At 45.7% G+C, this 18,083-nt stretch overlaps 1 protein-coding gene across 1 annotated transcript in view; it reads left to right on the top strand.

Annotated features, from left to right (window-relative positions):
• The window catches only part of ADAMTS10 (ADAM metallopeptidase with thrombospondin type 1 motif 10), an 80,993-nt gene that overhangs the window by 30,030 nt on the left and 32,880 nt on the right, over positions 1 to 18,083 (top strand). The window contains exons 7-10 of the mRNA XM_084825529.1: positions 13,072 to 13,115; positions 16,396 to 16,501; positions 17,050 to 17,196; positions 17,318 to 17,459. Coding sequence (XP_084681655.1) covers positions 13,072 to 13,115; positions 16,396 to 16,501; positions 17,050 to 17,196; positions 17,318 to 17,459 — 439 coding nt within the window. The remainder of the gene's footprint in view (positions 1 to 13,071; positions 13,116 to 16,395; positions 16,502 to 17,049; positions 17,197 to 17,317; positions 17,460 to 18,083) is intronic.

Here is an 18,083-nt window from a genome sequence, read left to right as displayed (position 1 = left end):
CAACCACTGAGGCCGAAGAAGCTGAGGTTGATCGGTTCTATGAAGACCTACAACACCTTCTAGAACTAACACCAAAAAAAGATGTCCTCTTCATCATAGGGGATTGGAATGCTAAAGTAGGAAGTCAAGAAATCACCGGGATAACAGGCAGGCATGGCCTTGGTGTACAAAATGAAGCAGGACAAAAGCTAATAGAGTTTTGCCAAGAGAACATGCTGATCATAGCAAACACTCTTTTCCAACAGCACAAGAGGCGACTCTACACATGGACGTCACCAGATGGTCAATATCGAAATCAGATTGATTATGTCCTTTGCAGCCAAAGATGGAGAAGCTCCATACGGTCAGTAAAAACAAGACCTGGAGCTGACTGTGGCTCAGATCATGAGCTGCTTCTTGCAAAATTTCGGCTTAAATTGAAGAACGTCGGGAAAACCACTAAACTGTTCAGGTATGACCTAAATCATATCCCTGATGAATATACAGTGGAGGTGAGGAATAGATTTCAGGGATTAGACCTGATAGACAGAGTGCCTGAGGAACTATGGACGGAGGTCCGTAACATTGTTCAGGAGGCAGCAATGAAATCCATCCCAAAGAAACAGAAATGCAAGAAAGCAAAGTGGCTGTCTGATGAGGCTTTACAAGTAGCTCACGAAAGAAGGGAAGCGAAAAGCAAGGGAGAAAGGGGAAGATATACCCAACTGAATGCAGAGTTCCAGAGAATAGCAAGGAGAGACAAGAAGGCCTTCTTAAATGAACAATGCAAAGAAATCGAGGAAAACAACAGAATGGGAAAGACTAGAGATCTCTTCAAGAAAATTGGAGATCTCAAGGGAACGTTTTGTGCAAAGACGGGCATGATAAAGGACAAAGAAGGCAGGGACCTAACAGAAGCAGATGAGATTAAGAAGAGGTGGAAAGAATACACAGAAGAACTATACAGGAAAGATTTGAATGTCCCTGATAGCCATGATAGTGCGGTCACTGAACTTGAGCTGGACATCCTCGAGAGTGAAGTCAAGTGGGCCTTAGGAAGCATTAGTAACAACAAAGGTAGCGGAGATGACAGTATTCCAGCTGAGCTATTTAAAATCCTAAAGGATGATGCTGTTAAAGTGCTGCATTCAATATGCCAACAAATCTGGAACACTCAACAGTGGCCACAAGACTGGAAAATGTCAGTTTACATTCCAATTCCAAAGAAGGGCAACGCCAAAGAGTGTTCAAACTACCGCACAATTGCACTCATTTCACATGCCAGCAAGGTGATGCTCAAAATCCTACAAGCTAGGCTTCAGCAGTATGCGAACCGAGAACTACTGGAAGTACAAGCTGGGTTTAGAAGAGGCAGAGGAACTAGAGATCAAATCGCCAACATTCGCTGCATCATGGAGAAAGCAAGAGAATTCCAGAAAAACGTCTATTTCTGCTTCATTGACTACGCTAAAGCCTTTGATTGTGTGGATCACAACAAACTGTGGCAAATTCTTAAAGTGATGGGAGTACCAGACCACCTTACCTGTCTCCTGAGAAACCTGTACGAGGGTCAAGAAGCAACAGTAAGAACCACACATGGAACAACCGATTGGTTCCAAATTGGGAAAGGAGTACGACAAGGCTGCATATTGTCACCCTGCTTATTTAACTTATATGCAGAGTACATCGTGAGAAATGCCGGGTTGGATGAATCAGAGATCGGAATTAAGATTGCCGGGAGAATTATCAACAACCTCCGATATGCAGACGATACCACCCTAATGGCAGAAAGCGAAGAGGATCTCAAGAGCCTCTTGTTGAAGGTGAAAGAGGAGAGTGCAAAAGCTGGTTTGAAACTCAACATTAAAAAAACTAAGATCATGGCATCTAGCCCCATCACTTCCTGGCATATAGAAGGGGAAGAAATGGAAGCAGTGACAGATTTTACTTTCTTGGGCTCCAAGATCACCGCAGACGGTGACTGTAGCCATGAAATTAAAAGACGCTTGCTCCTTGGGAGGAAAGCTATGGCAAACTTAGACAGCATAGTAAGAAGCAGAGACATCACCTTGCCGACAAAGGTCCGTCTAATCAAAGCTATGGTTTTCCCAGTAGTAATGTATGGCTGTGAGAGCTGGACTATAAGGAAGGCTGAGCGCCGAAGAATTGATGCTTTCGAACTGTGGTGCTGGAGAAGACTCTTACGAGTCCCCTGGACTGCAAGGAGGTCAAATCAGTCCATCCTAAAGGAAATCAACCCTGACTGCTCATTGGAAGGACAGATAATGAAGCTGAAGCTCCAATATTTTGGCCACCTAATGTGAAGAGAAAACTCCCTGGAAAAGACCCTGATGCTGGGAAAGACTGAAGGCAAAAGGAGAAGGGGACGGCAGAGGATGAGATGGCTAGATAGCATCACGGATGCAATGAATATGAACTTGAGCACGCTCCGGGAGAGAGCGCAGGACAGGAAGGCCTGGCGTGCTATGGTCCATGGGGTCACGAAGAGTTGGACACGACTGAACGACTGAACAACAACAACAACAGATGGGAGACTTGCAACCATTCAATTTTAAGTCCACTGAAAATCAAAATATCCATTTCTCTTAACCAGTCAGTAGACATCAATGTTGACTTTCAGGGCCCAACTTTGACTCTTAGATGCAAGTGTCAAATTCTGGGGAGGGTCAAACATTTCACTACCAAAAATAAAAATTTGTCATAGAATCATAGAATCATAGAATAGTAGCGTTGGAAGGGGCCTACAAGACCCTCGAGTCCAACCCCCTGCTCAGTGCAGGAATCCAGGTCAGAGCATCCCTGACAGGTGGCTGTCCAGCCTTGTCTTGAAAGCCTCCAGTGTGGGAGAGCCCAGCACCTCCATAGGTAATCGGTTCCATGGTCGTATTGCTCTAACAGTCAGGAAGCTTTTCCTGATGTTCAGCTGGAACCTGGTTTCCTGTCACTTGAGCCCATTATTCCGCGTCCTGCACTCTGGGATGATCGAGAAGAGATCCTGGCCTTCTTCTCTGTGACAGCCTTTCAAGTCCTTGAAGAGCGCTATCCAATTTCCCCTCAGAATTCTCTTCTCAAGGCTAAGCATGCCCAGTTCTTTCATCTCTCTTCATAGGGCTTTGTTTCCAGTCCCTTGATCATCTTCATTGCCCTCCTCTGAACCCTCTCCAGTTTCTCTGTATCCTTTTTCAAGCGTGCTGCCTAGAACTGGACACGGTACTCCAGATGAGGCCTAACCAGTGCTGAGTAGAGGGGAACTAGTACTTCCCGGGATTTGGAAGCTATGCTTCTATTAATGCAGCCCAAAAGAGCACTGGCTTTTTTTGCAGCCACATCTCATTGTTGGCTCATATTCAGCTTGTGATCTACAACAATTCCAAGATTCTTTTTCGCTTGTAGTGTTGTTGAGCCACGTATCGCCCATCTTGTAACTGTGCATTTTGGTTTCTTTTTCCTAGGTGCAGAACTTGGCATTTATCCCTATTAAATGTGATTCTGTTGTTTTCTGCCCAGCGCTCCAGTCTATCCAGATCACTTTGAATTTTGTTTCTGTCTTCCAAGGTATTAGCTATCCTGCCCAATTTTGTGTCATCTGCAAATTTGATCAGCATTCCCTGCACCTCCTCCCCCAAGTCATTCATAAAAATGTTGAATAGCACTGGGCCCAGGACTGAGCCCTGCAGTACCCCACTCATTACCTGACCTGTCCCCACTTTGAGAAGATCCCATTGATAAACACTCTTTGAGTCCAATTCTGTAGCCAACTGTGGATCCACTGGATCGTTGTTACATCTCGCCCACTTTGAGCTAGTTTGCTCATCAGGATATCATGGGGCACTTTGTCAAAAGCTTTGCTGAAGTCAAGGTATATTATGTCTACAGCATTCCCATGGTCCACGAGGGAGGTTACTTGATCAAAAAATGAGATCAGATTTGTCTGGCAGGACTTGTTCTTGACAAATCCACGTTGGCTTTGAGTAATCGCTGCATTGTTTTCAAGGTGCTTACTGTCAGGGTGGAAACTGAGCCGATAGAACCCCAGAGTAGTTCTGATTCTGAGGAGGAACAGCAATCCATGTGAGGGGAGCCAGCTTATCCCTCACAGTCTCAGCACCTGGCAGAAATTCCTCCTGCCAGCATTCCAGAGATAGTTAGTGACCCGGGTAGTGAGGGAGTGCGGGAGGGGGGCTTCTTAAATGCTCAATGCAGACACAAAGAGCGATGAGCGATGGAGGGTGCGGAAAGGAGGCATAGCGCCCGTTTGGTGCGCAAGCAACAGCCGCTTCCCATGGACCCAAGGGAAAGAGGGAGGATCTCTCCCTAGCCCATAAGTCCTGGGTCTTCAAGTGACTCTCTTTCAAACGGGAATCAACTGCCTGCCTGAAGCTTAGGCCACACTGCTGTTCCTTGCTTTAGCCACTGGTGATTAGCATCTGAAAGAGTCATTAAGTTGTAATGGGATTAAAGCTTTGAAAATAATTCCCTTTTGTCTGTGTCTTGAGTTGGCTATTGGAATCTACTGAGATAGGCCACCAAGGCGTTCCTGACACTTACAGACGGATTGCTTTATCATCTGCTCCAGAATTTTCCCAGGGACTGATGTCAGACTGACTGGTCTGTAGTTCCCAAGTTCCTCCTTTTTACCCTTTTTGAAGATAGGGACAACATTAGCCCTCCTCCAGTCATCTGGCACTTCCCCCGTCCTCCATGATTTCTCAAAGAGAAGGGAGAGCAGTTCTGAGAGTTCTTCTGCCAGTTCCTTTATTACTCTAGGGTGCAGTTCATCTGGCCCTGGAGATTTGAACTCATTCAAAGTAATTAGATGTTCCTTGACCATATGCCTGTCGATCTCAAGCTGCGATCCTGCCCCTTCAGCCTGTACTTTGCCTTTGCCAGGGGGGTCATAGACCCTCTTTTGGGAGAAGACTGAGCCAAAGTAGGAATTGAGCACCTCTGCCTTTTCTTTGTCATCTGTTATCGTTTTGCCATCCGTATTTAATAGCTGAACAACCATTTCTTTCCTCTGCCTTTTACTATGCACGTAGCTGAAGAAAGCCTTTTTGTTGCTTTTAGCATCCCTCGCTAACCTCAGCTCATTCTCAGCTTTAGCCTTCCTGACGCCATCCCTGCAATTCTGTGCTACCTGCTTGTACTCTTCCTTTGTTACCTGGCCTTCTTTCCACTTCCTATATGTGTCCTTTTTTGTTTTCAGGTCATCTCTAAGCTTTTTGTGAAGCCACATTGGCTTCTTCTGTTGTCTTCCACCTTTTCTTCTTGTTGGAATAGTTTGTAATTGTGCCTTGAGAATTTCCTTTTTTAAAAGCTCCTACCCATCTTGGACTCCTTTTCTCATTAGAGTCACTTGCCATGGGACCTTACTGATCATTGTTCTGAGTTTATTAAAATCAGCTTTCCTAAAACCAGGGTATGCGTTTGACTACACTCGGCTTTTGCTTCCCTTAGAACCAAGAACTCAAGTACAACATGGTCGCTTTCCCCCAGAGTTCCTGTAACTGCTACCTTACCCACTGAGTCATCTCTGTTGGTTACGATCAAGTCAAGGATAGCCAGACCTCTAGTTCCTTCCTCTACTTTCTGTAGGAGGAAGTTATCCGCCACACAAGTCAGGAATTTCCTGGAGGGGCCATGTTTTGCAGAATTTGTCTCCCAACAAATATCGGGGAAATTGAAGTCCCCCATTACTACTACATCATGCTTCCTTAAAACATCAGCTATTTGCTTTTCAAAAGTTTCATCCTAGTCTTCTCCTTGCTTGGGTGGCCAGTAGTAGACTCCGATCATCAGGTTCCTTTTATTCTTTGCTCCATTTATTTTGATCCAGATGCTCTCGATGGGGCTACCAAGCTCATCCTCCTGTATTCTGTGCAGAGATGTGTATTTTTCACATACAGTGCAACCCCACCTCCCTTTCTGTTCCCCCTGTTCTTTTTGAGCAAGTTATATCCTTCAATTGCTGTATTCCAGTCATGAGAGTCATCCCACCAAGTCTCAGTTATACCTATCAAGTCATAATTTCCCTCCTGTATTCAGAGTTCAAGTTTGTTCTGTTTGTTTCCCATACTCTGGGCATTAGTATATAGATATCAAAGACCATGTGCTTCATAGTCTGGCTTTCTTCCTACATGTGTCTGAAGACTATTATTGGGTGCTATCAGAGCTGTTCTCTCCGTTGCAGTGCATGTGCCTACGTCCATTGTTACTCCCAACTTTACATCTCCCTTCCCCGTAGGATTCAGTTTAAAGCCCTCCTGATGAAGTTCTTCATGCTGTGGACAAACACATTCTTCCCATCCTTTGTGAGGTGCAACTCGTCCCTTGCCAACAGGCCATCTTCCAGGAAGTATAGCCTGTGGTCCCAGAATCCAAATCTCTCTCGTCGGCACCACCTTCGTAGCCAGTCATTCACGCAGAGTATTTTTCGTTCCCTTTCTATCCTTCTTCTAACTACTGGAAGGATGGATGAGAGAACTATCTGGGCCCCAAAGTTCTTGAGTTTCCTTCCCAAAGCTTCGAAGTCTGACGTAATTTCTTCATAGCTCCGATTGGTGGTATCATTTGTTCCCACATGGATGAGAAGGGAGGGATACCTGTCAGTGGGCTTTATGAGTGCAGGCAAACTTTCAGTCATATCTCTAATCCGTCCTCCCGGGAGACAACATGACATACTTGGGTCTCGATCCCACGTAGCAAGGAGTCTCCCACTACTACCACTCTTCTCTTCTTCTTGTTGTAGGCCTGGGTTTCATCGCCTCTGTTTGACTGACCTTCAGCCTCTTGCTCTCTCATGTAGGTTCCCCTGTGATTCTTCCTCTGCAGGCTGTCCTCCAGTCTCATCCGCAAGTACCTGGAATCGGTTCCACAACTCCACTGCTTCCACTGGTGCAGAGTGGTGTCTAGTTCTTCTTCTCCTAACTGTTACCCTTTCCCAAGGAGTATCCTCTACTGCATAACTCAGCGTAACTCAGTGAAGCCATAAGCTATGCCGTACAGGGCCACTCAAGATGGACAGATCATGGCAGAGAGTTCTGACAAAATGTGGTCCACTGGAGAAGGAAATTCTTGCCAAGAAAACCCCATGGAATGTATCACAAGGCTAAAAGAGATGATGCCGGAAGATGACCCCTCAGGTCAGAAGGTATCCAATATACTACTGGGGAAGAGCAGAGGGAATTTCCAAGTAGTGGCAGAAAGAGTGGAGCAGCTGGGCCAAGGCCAAAAGGACACTCAGCTGTGGATGTGTCTGGTGGTGAAAAGAAAATCCGATGCTGTAAAAAACAATATTGTTTAAGAACCTGGAATGAATGAATCAAGGTAATGAATCAAGGTAAGCTCGAGGTGGTCAAACATGAGATGGCAAGATTGAACATCGATATCTTGGGAATCAGCAAACTAAAATGGACAAGCATGGGTGAATTTAATTCAGGTGACCATCATATCTACTACTGTGGGCAAGAATCCCTTAGAAGAAATGGAGTAGCACTCATAGTCAACAAAAGAGTGGGAAAAGCAGTACTGGGGTACAATCTTAGAAACAATAGAATGATCTCAGTATGAATCCAAGGCAAACCATTCAACATCACAGTAATTCAAGTCTATGCCCCAACCACTGAGGCTGAAGAAGCTGAGGTTGATCAGTTCTATGAAGACCTACAACATCTTCTAGAACTAACACCAAAAAAAGATGTCCTCTTCATCATAGGGGATTGGAATGCTAAAGTAGGAAGTCAAGAAATCACCGGGATAACAGGCAAGCATGGCCTTGGTGTACAAAATGAAGCAGGACAAAGGCTAATAGAGTTTTGCAAGAGAACTCGCTGATCATAGCAAACACTCTTTTCCAACAGCACAAGAGGCGACTCTACACATGGACATCACCAGATGGTCAATACTGAAATCAGATTGATTATGTCCTTTGCAGCCAAAGATGGAGAAGCTCTATACATAGGGATGTCGGAGAATTTCTCCACGAATCTCCAGGAAGCTGAATGCCAATGCATTCGGCCCCCCAAAATTGGTGGAGAAACGGTCTGCCCCCCTGCCCCCCCCGGAATGGGACTTACCTTTGCCGAATGTCCCTGGCACTGGCGGCACCCAGAGGCGGTTCGGCGGCGGCGATGGCGGTGGCCGGTCTTCTGACCGGCTGCCGCCGCCGCCATTTCCAAGTAAAAAAAAAACACACACACAAGCAAACGTGATAGGCTACGTAAAGATTTAGGTAGCCTATCACAGCTAGATTTTCAAAAAACACCGTGATAGGCTATGTAAATCCTTACGTAGCCTATCACGGCTGACTTTGGGGGGAAAAAAAGTGGGCGCCGCCATTTGCGTTCCTTATTTGACCATGTGTAGTCTACATAAACATTTATGTAGACTACAGCGAAAATAAGGGCAACGCTAAATTAAACATTTAAACGTAAATGTTTACGTAGACTACATGTGCCCAAATAAGGAACGCAAATGGCAGCGCCCATGGGCGCCGCCATTTCCGTACGCACTTCCCCCCCCAAAGTCAGCTGTGATAGGCTACGTAAGTATTTACGTAGCCTATCACGGCTGACTGCAGGGACGCAAACGGCGGCGGCTATGGCCGCCGCCATTTGCATCCTGGCTGACCAGGAGGATTCGCGCCCGGAGGGATGGGGTGCCTCCCCCCCTGGTCAGAATTTCGGCCGGAGGGACGGGGCACCTCCCCCCCGGCCAGAATTTCGGCGGGGAGGAATGGAGCGCCTCCCTCCCCGGCCAGAATTTTGGCGGGGAGGAACGGAGCACCTCCCCCCCACCGTGAAGCAAGCTGCGGGACCAGGTAAGTGACTTTTGTCCATCCCTATTACAGTCAGTAAAAACAAGACCTGGAGCTGACTGTGGCTCAGATCATGAGCTTCTTGTTGCAAAATTTCGGCATAAATTGAAGAACGTAGGGAAAACCACTAAACCATTCAGGTATGACCTAAATCATATCCCTTGTGAATATACAGTGGAGGTGAGGAATAGATTTAAGGGATTAGACCTGATAGACAGAGTGCCTGAGGAACTATGGACGGAGGTCTGTAAAATTGTTCAGGAGGCAGCAACGAAATCCATCCCAAAGAAAAATGCAAGAAAGCAAAGTGGCTGTCTGATGAGGCTTCACAAGTAGCTGAGGAAAGAAGGGAAGTGAAAAGCAAGGGAGAAAGTGGAAGATATATCCAACTGAATGCAGAGTTCCAGAGAATAGCAAGGAGAGACAAGAAGGCCTTCTTAAATGAACAATGCAAAGAAATCGAGGAAAACAACAGAAGACTAGAGATCTCTTCAAGAAAATTGGAGATCTCAAGGGAACATTTTGTGCAAAGACGGGCATGATAAAGGACAAAGAAGGCAGGGACCTAACAGAAGCAGATGAGATTAAGAAGAGGTGGAAAGAATACACAGAAGAGCTATACAGGAAAGATCTTAATGTCCCTGATAGCCATGATAGTGCGGTCACTGAACTTGAGCCAGACATCCTAGAGAGTGAAGTCAAGTGGGCCTTAGGAAGCATTACTAACAACAAAGCTAGTGGAGATGACAGTATTCCAGCTGAGCTATTTAAAATCCTAAAAGATGATGCTGTTAAAGTGCTGCATTCAATATGCCAACAAATTTGAAACACTCAACAGTGGCCACAAGACTGGAAAAGGTCAGTTTACATTCCAATTCCAAAGAAGGGCAACACCAAAGAGTGTTCAAACTACCGTACAATTGAACTCATTTCACATGCCAGCAAGGTGATGCTCAAAATCCTACAAGCTAGGCTTCAGCAGTATGTGAACCGAGAACTACCGGAAGTACAAGCTGGGTTCCGAAGAGGCAGAGGAACTAGAGATCTAACCGCCAACATTCGCTGGATCATGGAGAAAGCAAGATAATTCCAGAAAAATGTCTATTTCTGCTTCATTGACTACGCTAAAGCCTTTGATTGTGTGGATCACAACAAACTGGCAAATTCTGAAAGAGATGGGGGTACCAGACCACCTTACCTGTCTCCTGAGAAACCTGTACAAGGGTCAAGAAGCAACAGTAAGAATCAGACATGGAACAACCGATTGGTTCCAAATTGGGAAAGGAGTACGACAAGGCTGCATATTGTCACCCTGCTTATTTAACTTATATGCAGAGTACATCATGAGAAACGCCGGGTTGGATGAATCACAGGTCAGAATTAAGATTGCTGGGAGAATTATCAACAACCTCAGATACGCAGATGATACCACCCTAATGGCAGAAAGCGAAGAGGATCTAAAGAGCGTCTTGTTGAGGGTGAAAGAGGAGAGTGCAAAAGCTGTTTTGAAACTCGATATTAAAAAAACAAAGATCATGGCATCTGGCCCCATCACTTCCTGGCATATAGAAGGGGAAGAAATGGAAGCAATGACACATTTTACTTTCTTGGGCTCCAAGATCACTGCAGACGGTGACTGTAGCCATGAAATTAAAAGACGCTTGCTCCTTGGGAGGAAAGCTATGGCAAACCTATACAGCATAGTAAGAAGCAGAGACATCACCTTGCCGGCAAAGGTCCGACTAATCAAAGCTATGGTTTTCCCAGTAGCAACATATGGCTGTGAGAGCTGGACTATAAGGAAGGCTGAGCGCTGAAGAATTGATGCTTTCGAACTGTGGTGCTGGAGAAGACTCTTATGAGTCCCCTGGACTGCAAGGAGGTCAAATCAGTCCATCCTAAAGGAAATCAACCCTGAGTGCTCATTGGAAGGACAGATACTGAAGCTGAAGCTCAAATATTCTGGCCACCTAATGCGAAGAGAAAATTCCCTGGAAAAGACCCTGATGCTGGGAAAGACTGAAGGCAAAAGGAGAAGGGGACGGCAGAGGATGAGATGGCTAGATAGCATCACCGATGCAATGAATATGGACTTGAGCACGCTCCGGGAGAGAGCAGAGGACAGGAAGGCCTGGCGTGCTATGGTCCATGGGGTCATGAATAGTTGGACACGACTGAACAACAACATCCTCTACTGCATTTTTCCTCACTTCAGCATTTCCCACTTCTGCCTCATTTTGCTGTTGCTCTTCAAGTGTCTGTTCTTCACTTTGCTGCTGTAGTTCCACCATTCTGTCCAAGAACTCTTCATGTTCTCTTATTCCCCGGAGGGTCGACAGTCGCCGCTCCAGTCCACTTACTTTTTCTTCCAGCAGCGTGATCAACTTGCACTTCTTGTTCTCGCAAGTTGTTGATCAACTTGCACTTGTTGTTGCCTGAGAACAACAGGCCATGTTGTTCTCAGGCAAGAAAACAAACATCGCACACACCTTGCAGGTCACCACCACTGGAGAGTCTTGTCCTTCCATAGCCTCTTTTCCCTTTTTGTGTCTAGCTTTATGATTGTTCTAGACTAGTCTCTGCCTGCTCCTCTACTCAGTAGAGGTTAAAAGCAGAGTCCCACTGGTGTGGAAGTGTATGTTACAAGACAAATAAATAAAAAAAAGTTAGTTAAAAAAGAAAAAAGGTGTTAGGGGCCTCCCCCTTGACCTCCCCTGCTGAACTCCCCTGGCCAACTCCTGTTTGCTCCCCGTGGTCACTCACTCTCTGGGAGCTTGCTTGCTTTTGTAGTCCCTGGACCAGCTGGAGCAGCTTGCTCTGCTCTGCTCTGCTCAGCTGGGAGGCGGGAAACAGACTGAACCTTCCCGCCCACTCAGCTGCCGGGAGTACTCAGGCCACCCCCCACAATTCAGTTGGAGCACTGAAAAGCACCTGGTGAGCTCACAGCCACTCAGAAGGATAAAGGGCAGCCCCCTGGGCTTCCTGCAGCAGCCCACTTACCTCTTAGCCTCTGTCTCCTTTGTCTCTTCTACCACTGCAGTTCCCCTGGCCAACTCCCGTTTGCTCCCGCTGTTCGCTCGCTCTGGTCGCTCTCTCTCTGGGAGCTTTCTTGCTTCTGTAGTCCCTGGACCATCTGGAGCAGCTTGCTGTGCTCTGCTCAGCTGGGAGGCAGGAAAAGACTGTACTCTTCCTTTGCTGTTTGGCCTTCTTTCCACTTGCTATATGTGTACTTTTTTGTTTTCAGGTCATCTCTTAACTTTTTGTGAAGCCACATTGGCTTCTTCTGTTGTCTTCTACCTTTTCTTCTTGTTGGAATTGTTTGTAATTGTGCCTTGAGAGTTTCCTTTTTTAAAAGCTCCCACCCATCTTTGACTCCTTTTCTCATTAGAGTTGCTTGCCATGGGACCATACTGATCATTGGTCTGAGTTTATTAAAATCAGCTTTCCTAAAATTCAGGGTATGGTTTTGGCTACACTCGGCTTTTGCTTCCTGTAGAACCAAGAACTCAAGTACAACATGGTCGCTTTCCCCCAGAGTTCCTGTAACTGCTACTTTATCCACTAAGTCATCTCTGTTGGTTAGGATCAAGTCAAGGATAGCCAGACCTCTAGTTCCTTCCTCTACTTTCTGTAGGAGGAAGTTATCCACCACACAAGTCAGGAATTTCTTGGAGGGGCCATGTTTTGCAGAATTTGTCTCCCAACAAATATCGGGGAAATTGAAGTCCCCCATTACTACTACATCATGCTTCCTTGAAACATTGGCTATTTGCTTTTCAAAAGTTTCATCCTTGTCTTCTCCTTGGTTGGGTGGCCAGTAGAGACTCCGACCACCAGGTTCCTTTTATTCTTTGCTCCATTTATTTTGATCCAGATGCTCTCGATGGGACTACCAGGCTCATCCTCCTGTATTTTTGTGCAGAGATATGTATTTGTCACATACAGTGCAACCCCACCTCCCTTTCTGTTCCCCCTGTTCTTTTTGAACAAGTTATATCCTTCAATTGCTGTATTCCAGTCATGAGGGTCATCCCACCAAGTCTCAGTCAAAAAATAAAAATCATGTTAGCGCCTCAAATTGAAAAAAACACAAGCACATCTGGGTTTTTTGGAGTGGTGGTGTTCCTTTGTTTCAGTGTTTCTTTGCCAGGCAGTGATCCTGCAGAAAACACAACTTGCTCAATCAACATGGTGGAATCTGTTTTTGTGCCATTTTCCCCCAAATTTAATTTTGTCTTCCTCTCCCTCCATTTTAGGTATGATATTTGCATCTACAAAAATAAACCATGTGGCACTCTAGGTAAGTAGGAAATTTGCAACCACATGCTTATCATTACAAACTACATTGTTACTTTTTTCAGATTTTCAGGGGAGTTTTGAGACCAGTTTGTGACATGTCTGGTGGCCAATTTGGACATGGTAGTGTTCGTGTCTGTAGCCCCTGTGTGGCTGACTTTTTCAATAAATATGCTTGGAGGGGAGGGAGAGCTGGGTCAGATCCATGACAGGGAGTCCTGAATGGGATTGGGTCCACAGCAAAGGTGAAGGATTAAAGATCTCCTCCCCGCACACATACCGCAGTCCTGTTCTGACTCTTCCCACCACATCTCCCTCCAAAGTGGGTATATATTGTGGGAAAAAAAACAGCCATGCAAGGGTGAAGGACCTGCATAACTTGATGTCTAGTTTTGCCCCTAGCAAGGATGTTAGGTGGGGCTGCAGCCAGATGCAAGGGGCAAAAAACAGACTGGAAGCAGACTGAAGATGAGTAGCTCCCCCTGCCCCAACCAGGACAAATTATCCTGACTGAGGAAATGAAAATGATTGAATTTGTATATTTTTAATGAGTTTTTATACTTTATACCAGAAGTGTTGAACCTCTTTCAGCCCGAGGGCGGAATTCTGTTCTGGTCTGGAGAAGCTCTCAGGGGCTGCATTCCAGTGGTAGGTGGGGCCAAAGGCAAAAGGGTGGGCCCCCAAAACAGCATATTTCAGCGTAAAGCTCTTCCTGCCAGTGGCTAAGCCTTAGGAGAGGCATTTCAGCCTTTTAGAATTGGGGGAAACGGCACAAAAGCTGCAAAATCACCAAAGGGTTGGTGGTCAGGGGAAAGTAGGTGGAGCCAAGGGAAAGGGGCGTGGGCGGCTGGGGAACCCTAGAGGGCTGGATTGGCCCCCCATTCCTAAGGTTCTGCAGCCCTGTTTTACACAGACTGAGAACATTTGCGTGACTGAGTTTTTATACTTGGTGGTAGTACCCGGTTGGGTTTCTCAGATTAACTGTCTTCTCTCACGCCAAGAAGAGAATGGGGCTATTAATTATGTGAATCCCAAACAGGATGTGAACAGAGATTACCTTAACAAAAACAACAACAACCTCCAAACCCTGACACAGCAAAGCAGTAAAGGAAACAGTTATAAAAACAAAAAATAAACACACTGAGGATAAAAAATGTGGAAGCTAAAGAAAAATATCGAGCAATGGTCCATGTTCAACAAATAGTAGCAGTAAACTGGATAATCTAATGCAGGGGAAAGCAACCTGTTGCCCTTCAGGTGTTCTGAACTACAACACCCATCACCACTGACTATTGGCCTTGATGGCTGTGGCTGATGGGAGATGTAGTCCAAAATATCTAGAGAGCACAAGGCCCCCTCGTTTTAATCTAATGGTATGATATACACAAGAGAATGACTTCATTTTTTAAAAAAAACCTGTGTAGAAAGCCAAAAGCATTTTGACCCAGTGGGCAGTACATTGAACAACACCACATATCCACTGCTGGAAACTCTTGCAGTGTTTTCCTCTGTTCACCTGGTGCCTCCTTTGCATGGCTCCAGGTTCAAACCTGGCAGCAGTAGCTGACAGAGATGTGAACAGAAAACTTGGTGTGCGAATGACTTGCCAGATTAGGACTCAGGCTGCATGAACATGCCCCACCACTCCAGCATTTGCCACCCCATTCGCAGGTGGCAAATTTAAGTTGGCCATTTTGGCAATTCGGGATGGATTAATTTTCATGTCAGCAACAGCAAACAGTAACAGTTGCTGTTAACTTAAAACTTGTGTCTGTGAGGTTTAAAGCTCCTTTTCTCCTCCCAGAATGACTCAGGAATGGAATCATTTGGGGGGTGGGGGTGAAGGTGACACTCCCTGCATAAAAATGGTTAGAGGAGTTCGGAGGCAGAACACTTAAAGCAAATATTTAGATTTTTTAAAGGAACAAAGGACAGTTGCCAGTGACAATGATAAACCCTTCATCCTCACAAATTAAATTATTCACAGATTTCACCTACCCCCCCCCCCCAGCCTTCAGTTGCTAAGAGGGGTTGAAATTCATCCCCATCCTCTCCCAGGCAGAAACTTAAACTGCCAAGTTTATGCTGCCCTTAAACGAAACTATAGTGCAACCACACTTGGAATACTGTGTACAGTTCTGGCCAATGCACCTAAAAAAAGATATTGTAGAGTTGAGAATGTGCAGAAAAGGGCAACTAAAACTATCAAGGCGCTGGAGCAACTCCCCTATGAGGGAAGGTTACAACAGTTGGGACTGTTAAGCTTGGGAAAAGGGTCAGTACGGGGAGAGATGTATAAAATTATGCATGGTGTGTAGAAGTGGATAGGGAAATATTTTTCTCCCTCTCTAATAAAACTAGAACCCAATGGGGTCGCCCCATGAAGCTCATTGGTGGCAGATTCAGGGCAGATCAAAGGAAGGGCTTCTTCACACAGCACAGAGTTAAACTATGGAATTCGCTACCACAGGATGTAGTGATGGCCACCCATTTGGATGGCTTGAAAAGGGGGCTGGGCAAATTCCTGGAGGAGAAGGCTATCAATGGCTACTAGTCCTGATGGTTACATGCTACCTCCAGCATCAGGGGCAGTATGCCTGTGTAAACTATTTGCTGTGGAACATGGGTGGGAGGGTGCTGTTGCACTCATGTCCTGCTTGTGGGTTTTCCATGGGTCATTGTGTGAACAGAATGCTGGATTAGATGGACCCTTTGTCTGATCCAGCAGGGGTCTTATATTCTTACAAACAAGTGATGTTGGCGATTGACAAGAGCATCTGAATACCTTGAAGCTTGTCTCACCTCATTTCCCCTGTTCAATTGCACGCTTTTTTTGTTTTGTTTGAACAGGAAAAGTGTGCATGTAGAAGGAGAAAATGTGCATTCTTTCAAAAGCACACCAACACGCACTCTTTCCCCCCATAGATTAAACCGTAAAACTGCACATTTTTGCAGAAATGCATACTTTTTCAAAGGCAAATGCAAGTTTGGGAATTTGCTCACATTTTCAGAGAACATGCTTTCTTATGCACATTCGTGTTTAGGGACATGATTGCATGACATGTGCACATAAACAAACTTCTCATACATCCTTATTCACCCACCCCAATTCAAGCTGAAAGCACTCCCCCAAGAACATTTGATTTGGCACTAATTGATGACCTCTGCTTAGACATTAGGTCTACCAAGAGATTAAAAAATGGATTGGGAGGGAGTATACAGTAAACACGTTTGGCTCTCCATCCCTCCCTCCCCCATCCATGATAACTTTTTACCTCTCCCAGGATTGGCACCTGTCGGTGGAATGTGCGAACGTGAAAGGAGCTGCAGCATCAACGAAGACCTCGGTTTGGCCACGGCTTTCACCATCGCCCACGAGATAGGCCACACGTGAGTCATGTGTTACTCTTATTTGTATTGTTGTACTAATTATGGTTTATATTGATTTTGTTCTCTCTGTTCAGTTTATTATGGATTTCTGTATTTGTGTGTGCAAGCCTCTTTGAGACTGCTTTTGTGGTGGGAAGCAACACGTTATTATAATAATCATAATCATAATTATAAAATGTATAACGCTGGCACAGTCTGGATTTGACCCTGAGACATGTTCCTCTACCACCGTCTTGACAACTCCATTTCCATGTTTTGGTGAGATGAAGTTACCACTTCATGAAAAAGGCACTAACCCTCCGTCAATGTCAGTTCAGCTCATGCAGGAGCAGGAGGTATTTGCCCCCCCCACAGGCACACACACATGCCTTTCCGCCCTTCCCACTGCAAACGACTTGACTTATTAGGTGGTATGACGGTGGTCCTTTGCCAGCTCTCCTTCACTTGCCAGTCAAATTTACTCCTGAGTGGACACCCTGCACCGTTTCTAGCAGCAAAACTCATGTGGGTTTCCACCTCTTCCTCTTGTCTTGTGTTGCTCCTTCCAGATTTGGCATGAACCACGATGGTGTTGGAAACGGCTGTGGCTCCCAGGGCCAGGAGACAGCCAAGCTCATGGCTGCCCACATCACCATGAAGACAAACCCATTTGTGTGGTCAACATGCAGTAGGGATTATATCACCAGCTTCCTGGAGTAAGGATTGCTTTTCCTCCTTTGCCCATCTCTGACCCCCATTCCTTTCCTTTGTCTCTTTTCCAAAGGGTTGATCATCTCCTAATACACTTCTCTTTCATTCCCTGTGCTCTTCCTCTAGCTCTGGAATGGGGCTGTGTCTGAATAATGCTCCCCCCAAGCAGGATTTTGTCTACCCAACGGTGGCTCCCGGACAAGCCTATGATGCGGATGAGCAGTGCCGCTTTCAGTACGGAGTTAAATCTCGCCAGTGTAAATATGGGGTAGAGAAGACTTCCTGCTTTTATTCTTGATACCCAAAGGGGTGGAGGGATGGGCTACCCATCAAGCAAGGGTATTGGCCCATGTAAGCCATCCTTCCACCAATCATAGCCCTTGGCAGCCATCTTTGCGGGCTGTTGAGGGGCTCTGTTTCCCCACTGGGGCCTCTGTTAGGCTGCTCCAAGAGTCAGGATAACCATGGATCAATGTTGCAGTAGATTTATACTTGTCATCACCTGCACGGAGAAAAATTTGGTGACTGAATTGCACAGGCAGCAACACAATACAATTAACTGTCCATGCTGCTGTGGGATTATGCTAACTATGAACAGTGATCCAGATCCACATCAACTTAAAACAGCTGTTTGTGTTCTTGTGAAAGAGAAGCAGGATGCGCGATTTGGCCAAGTGTACAGGCGATGAGCAACACATTCTGATCTGCATTAATTCAGGCTGTGCTTTTGAGAAGGGGACATGTCTTATACCTGTGTACGGTTTAATGGGGAAAACTATCATCATCATCATTTCTATACCACCCAATAGTAAAGCTCTCTGGGTGGTTCACAAAAATGTAAACCTTAAAATACAACAAGATAAAACACAATCTAAAGCCTTTAAAAGTTTAA

This window comes from Heloderma suspectum, chromosome Z (assembly GCF_057233095.1).
Source record: "Heloderma suspectum isolate Gila_16-S chromosome Z, 16-S_ref, whole genome shotgun sequence".
Lineage (NCBI taxonomy): Eukaryota > Metazoa > Chordata > Lepidosauria > Squamata > Helodermatidae > Heloderma > Heloderma suspectum.
This window is presented reverse-complemented; position numbering and strand designations above follow the sequence as displayed.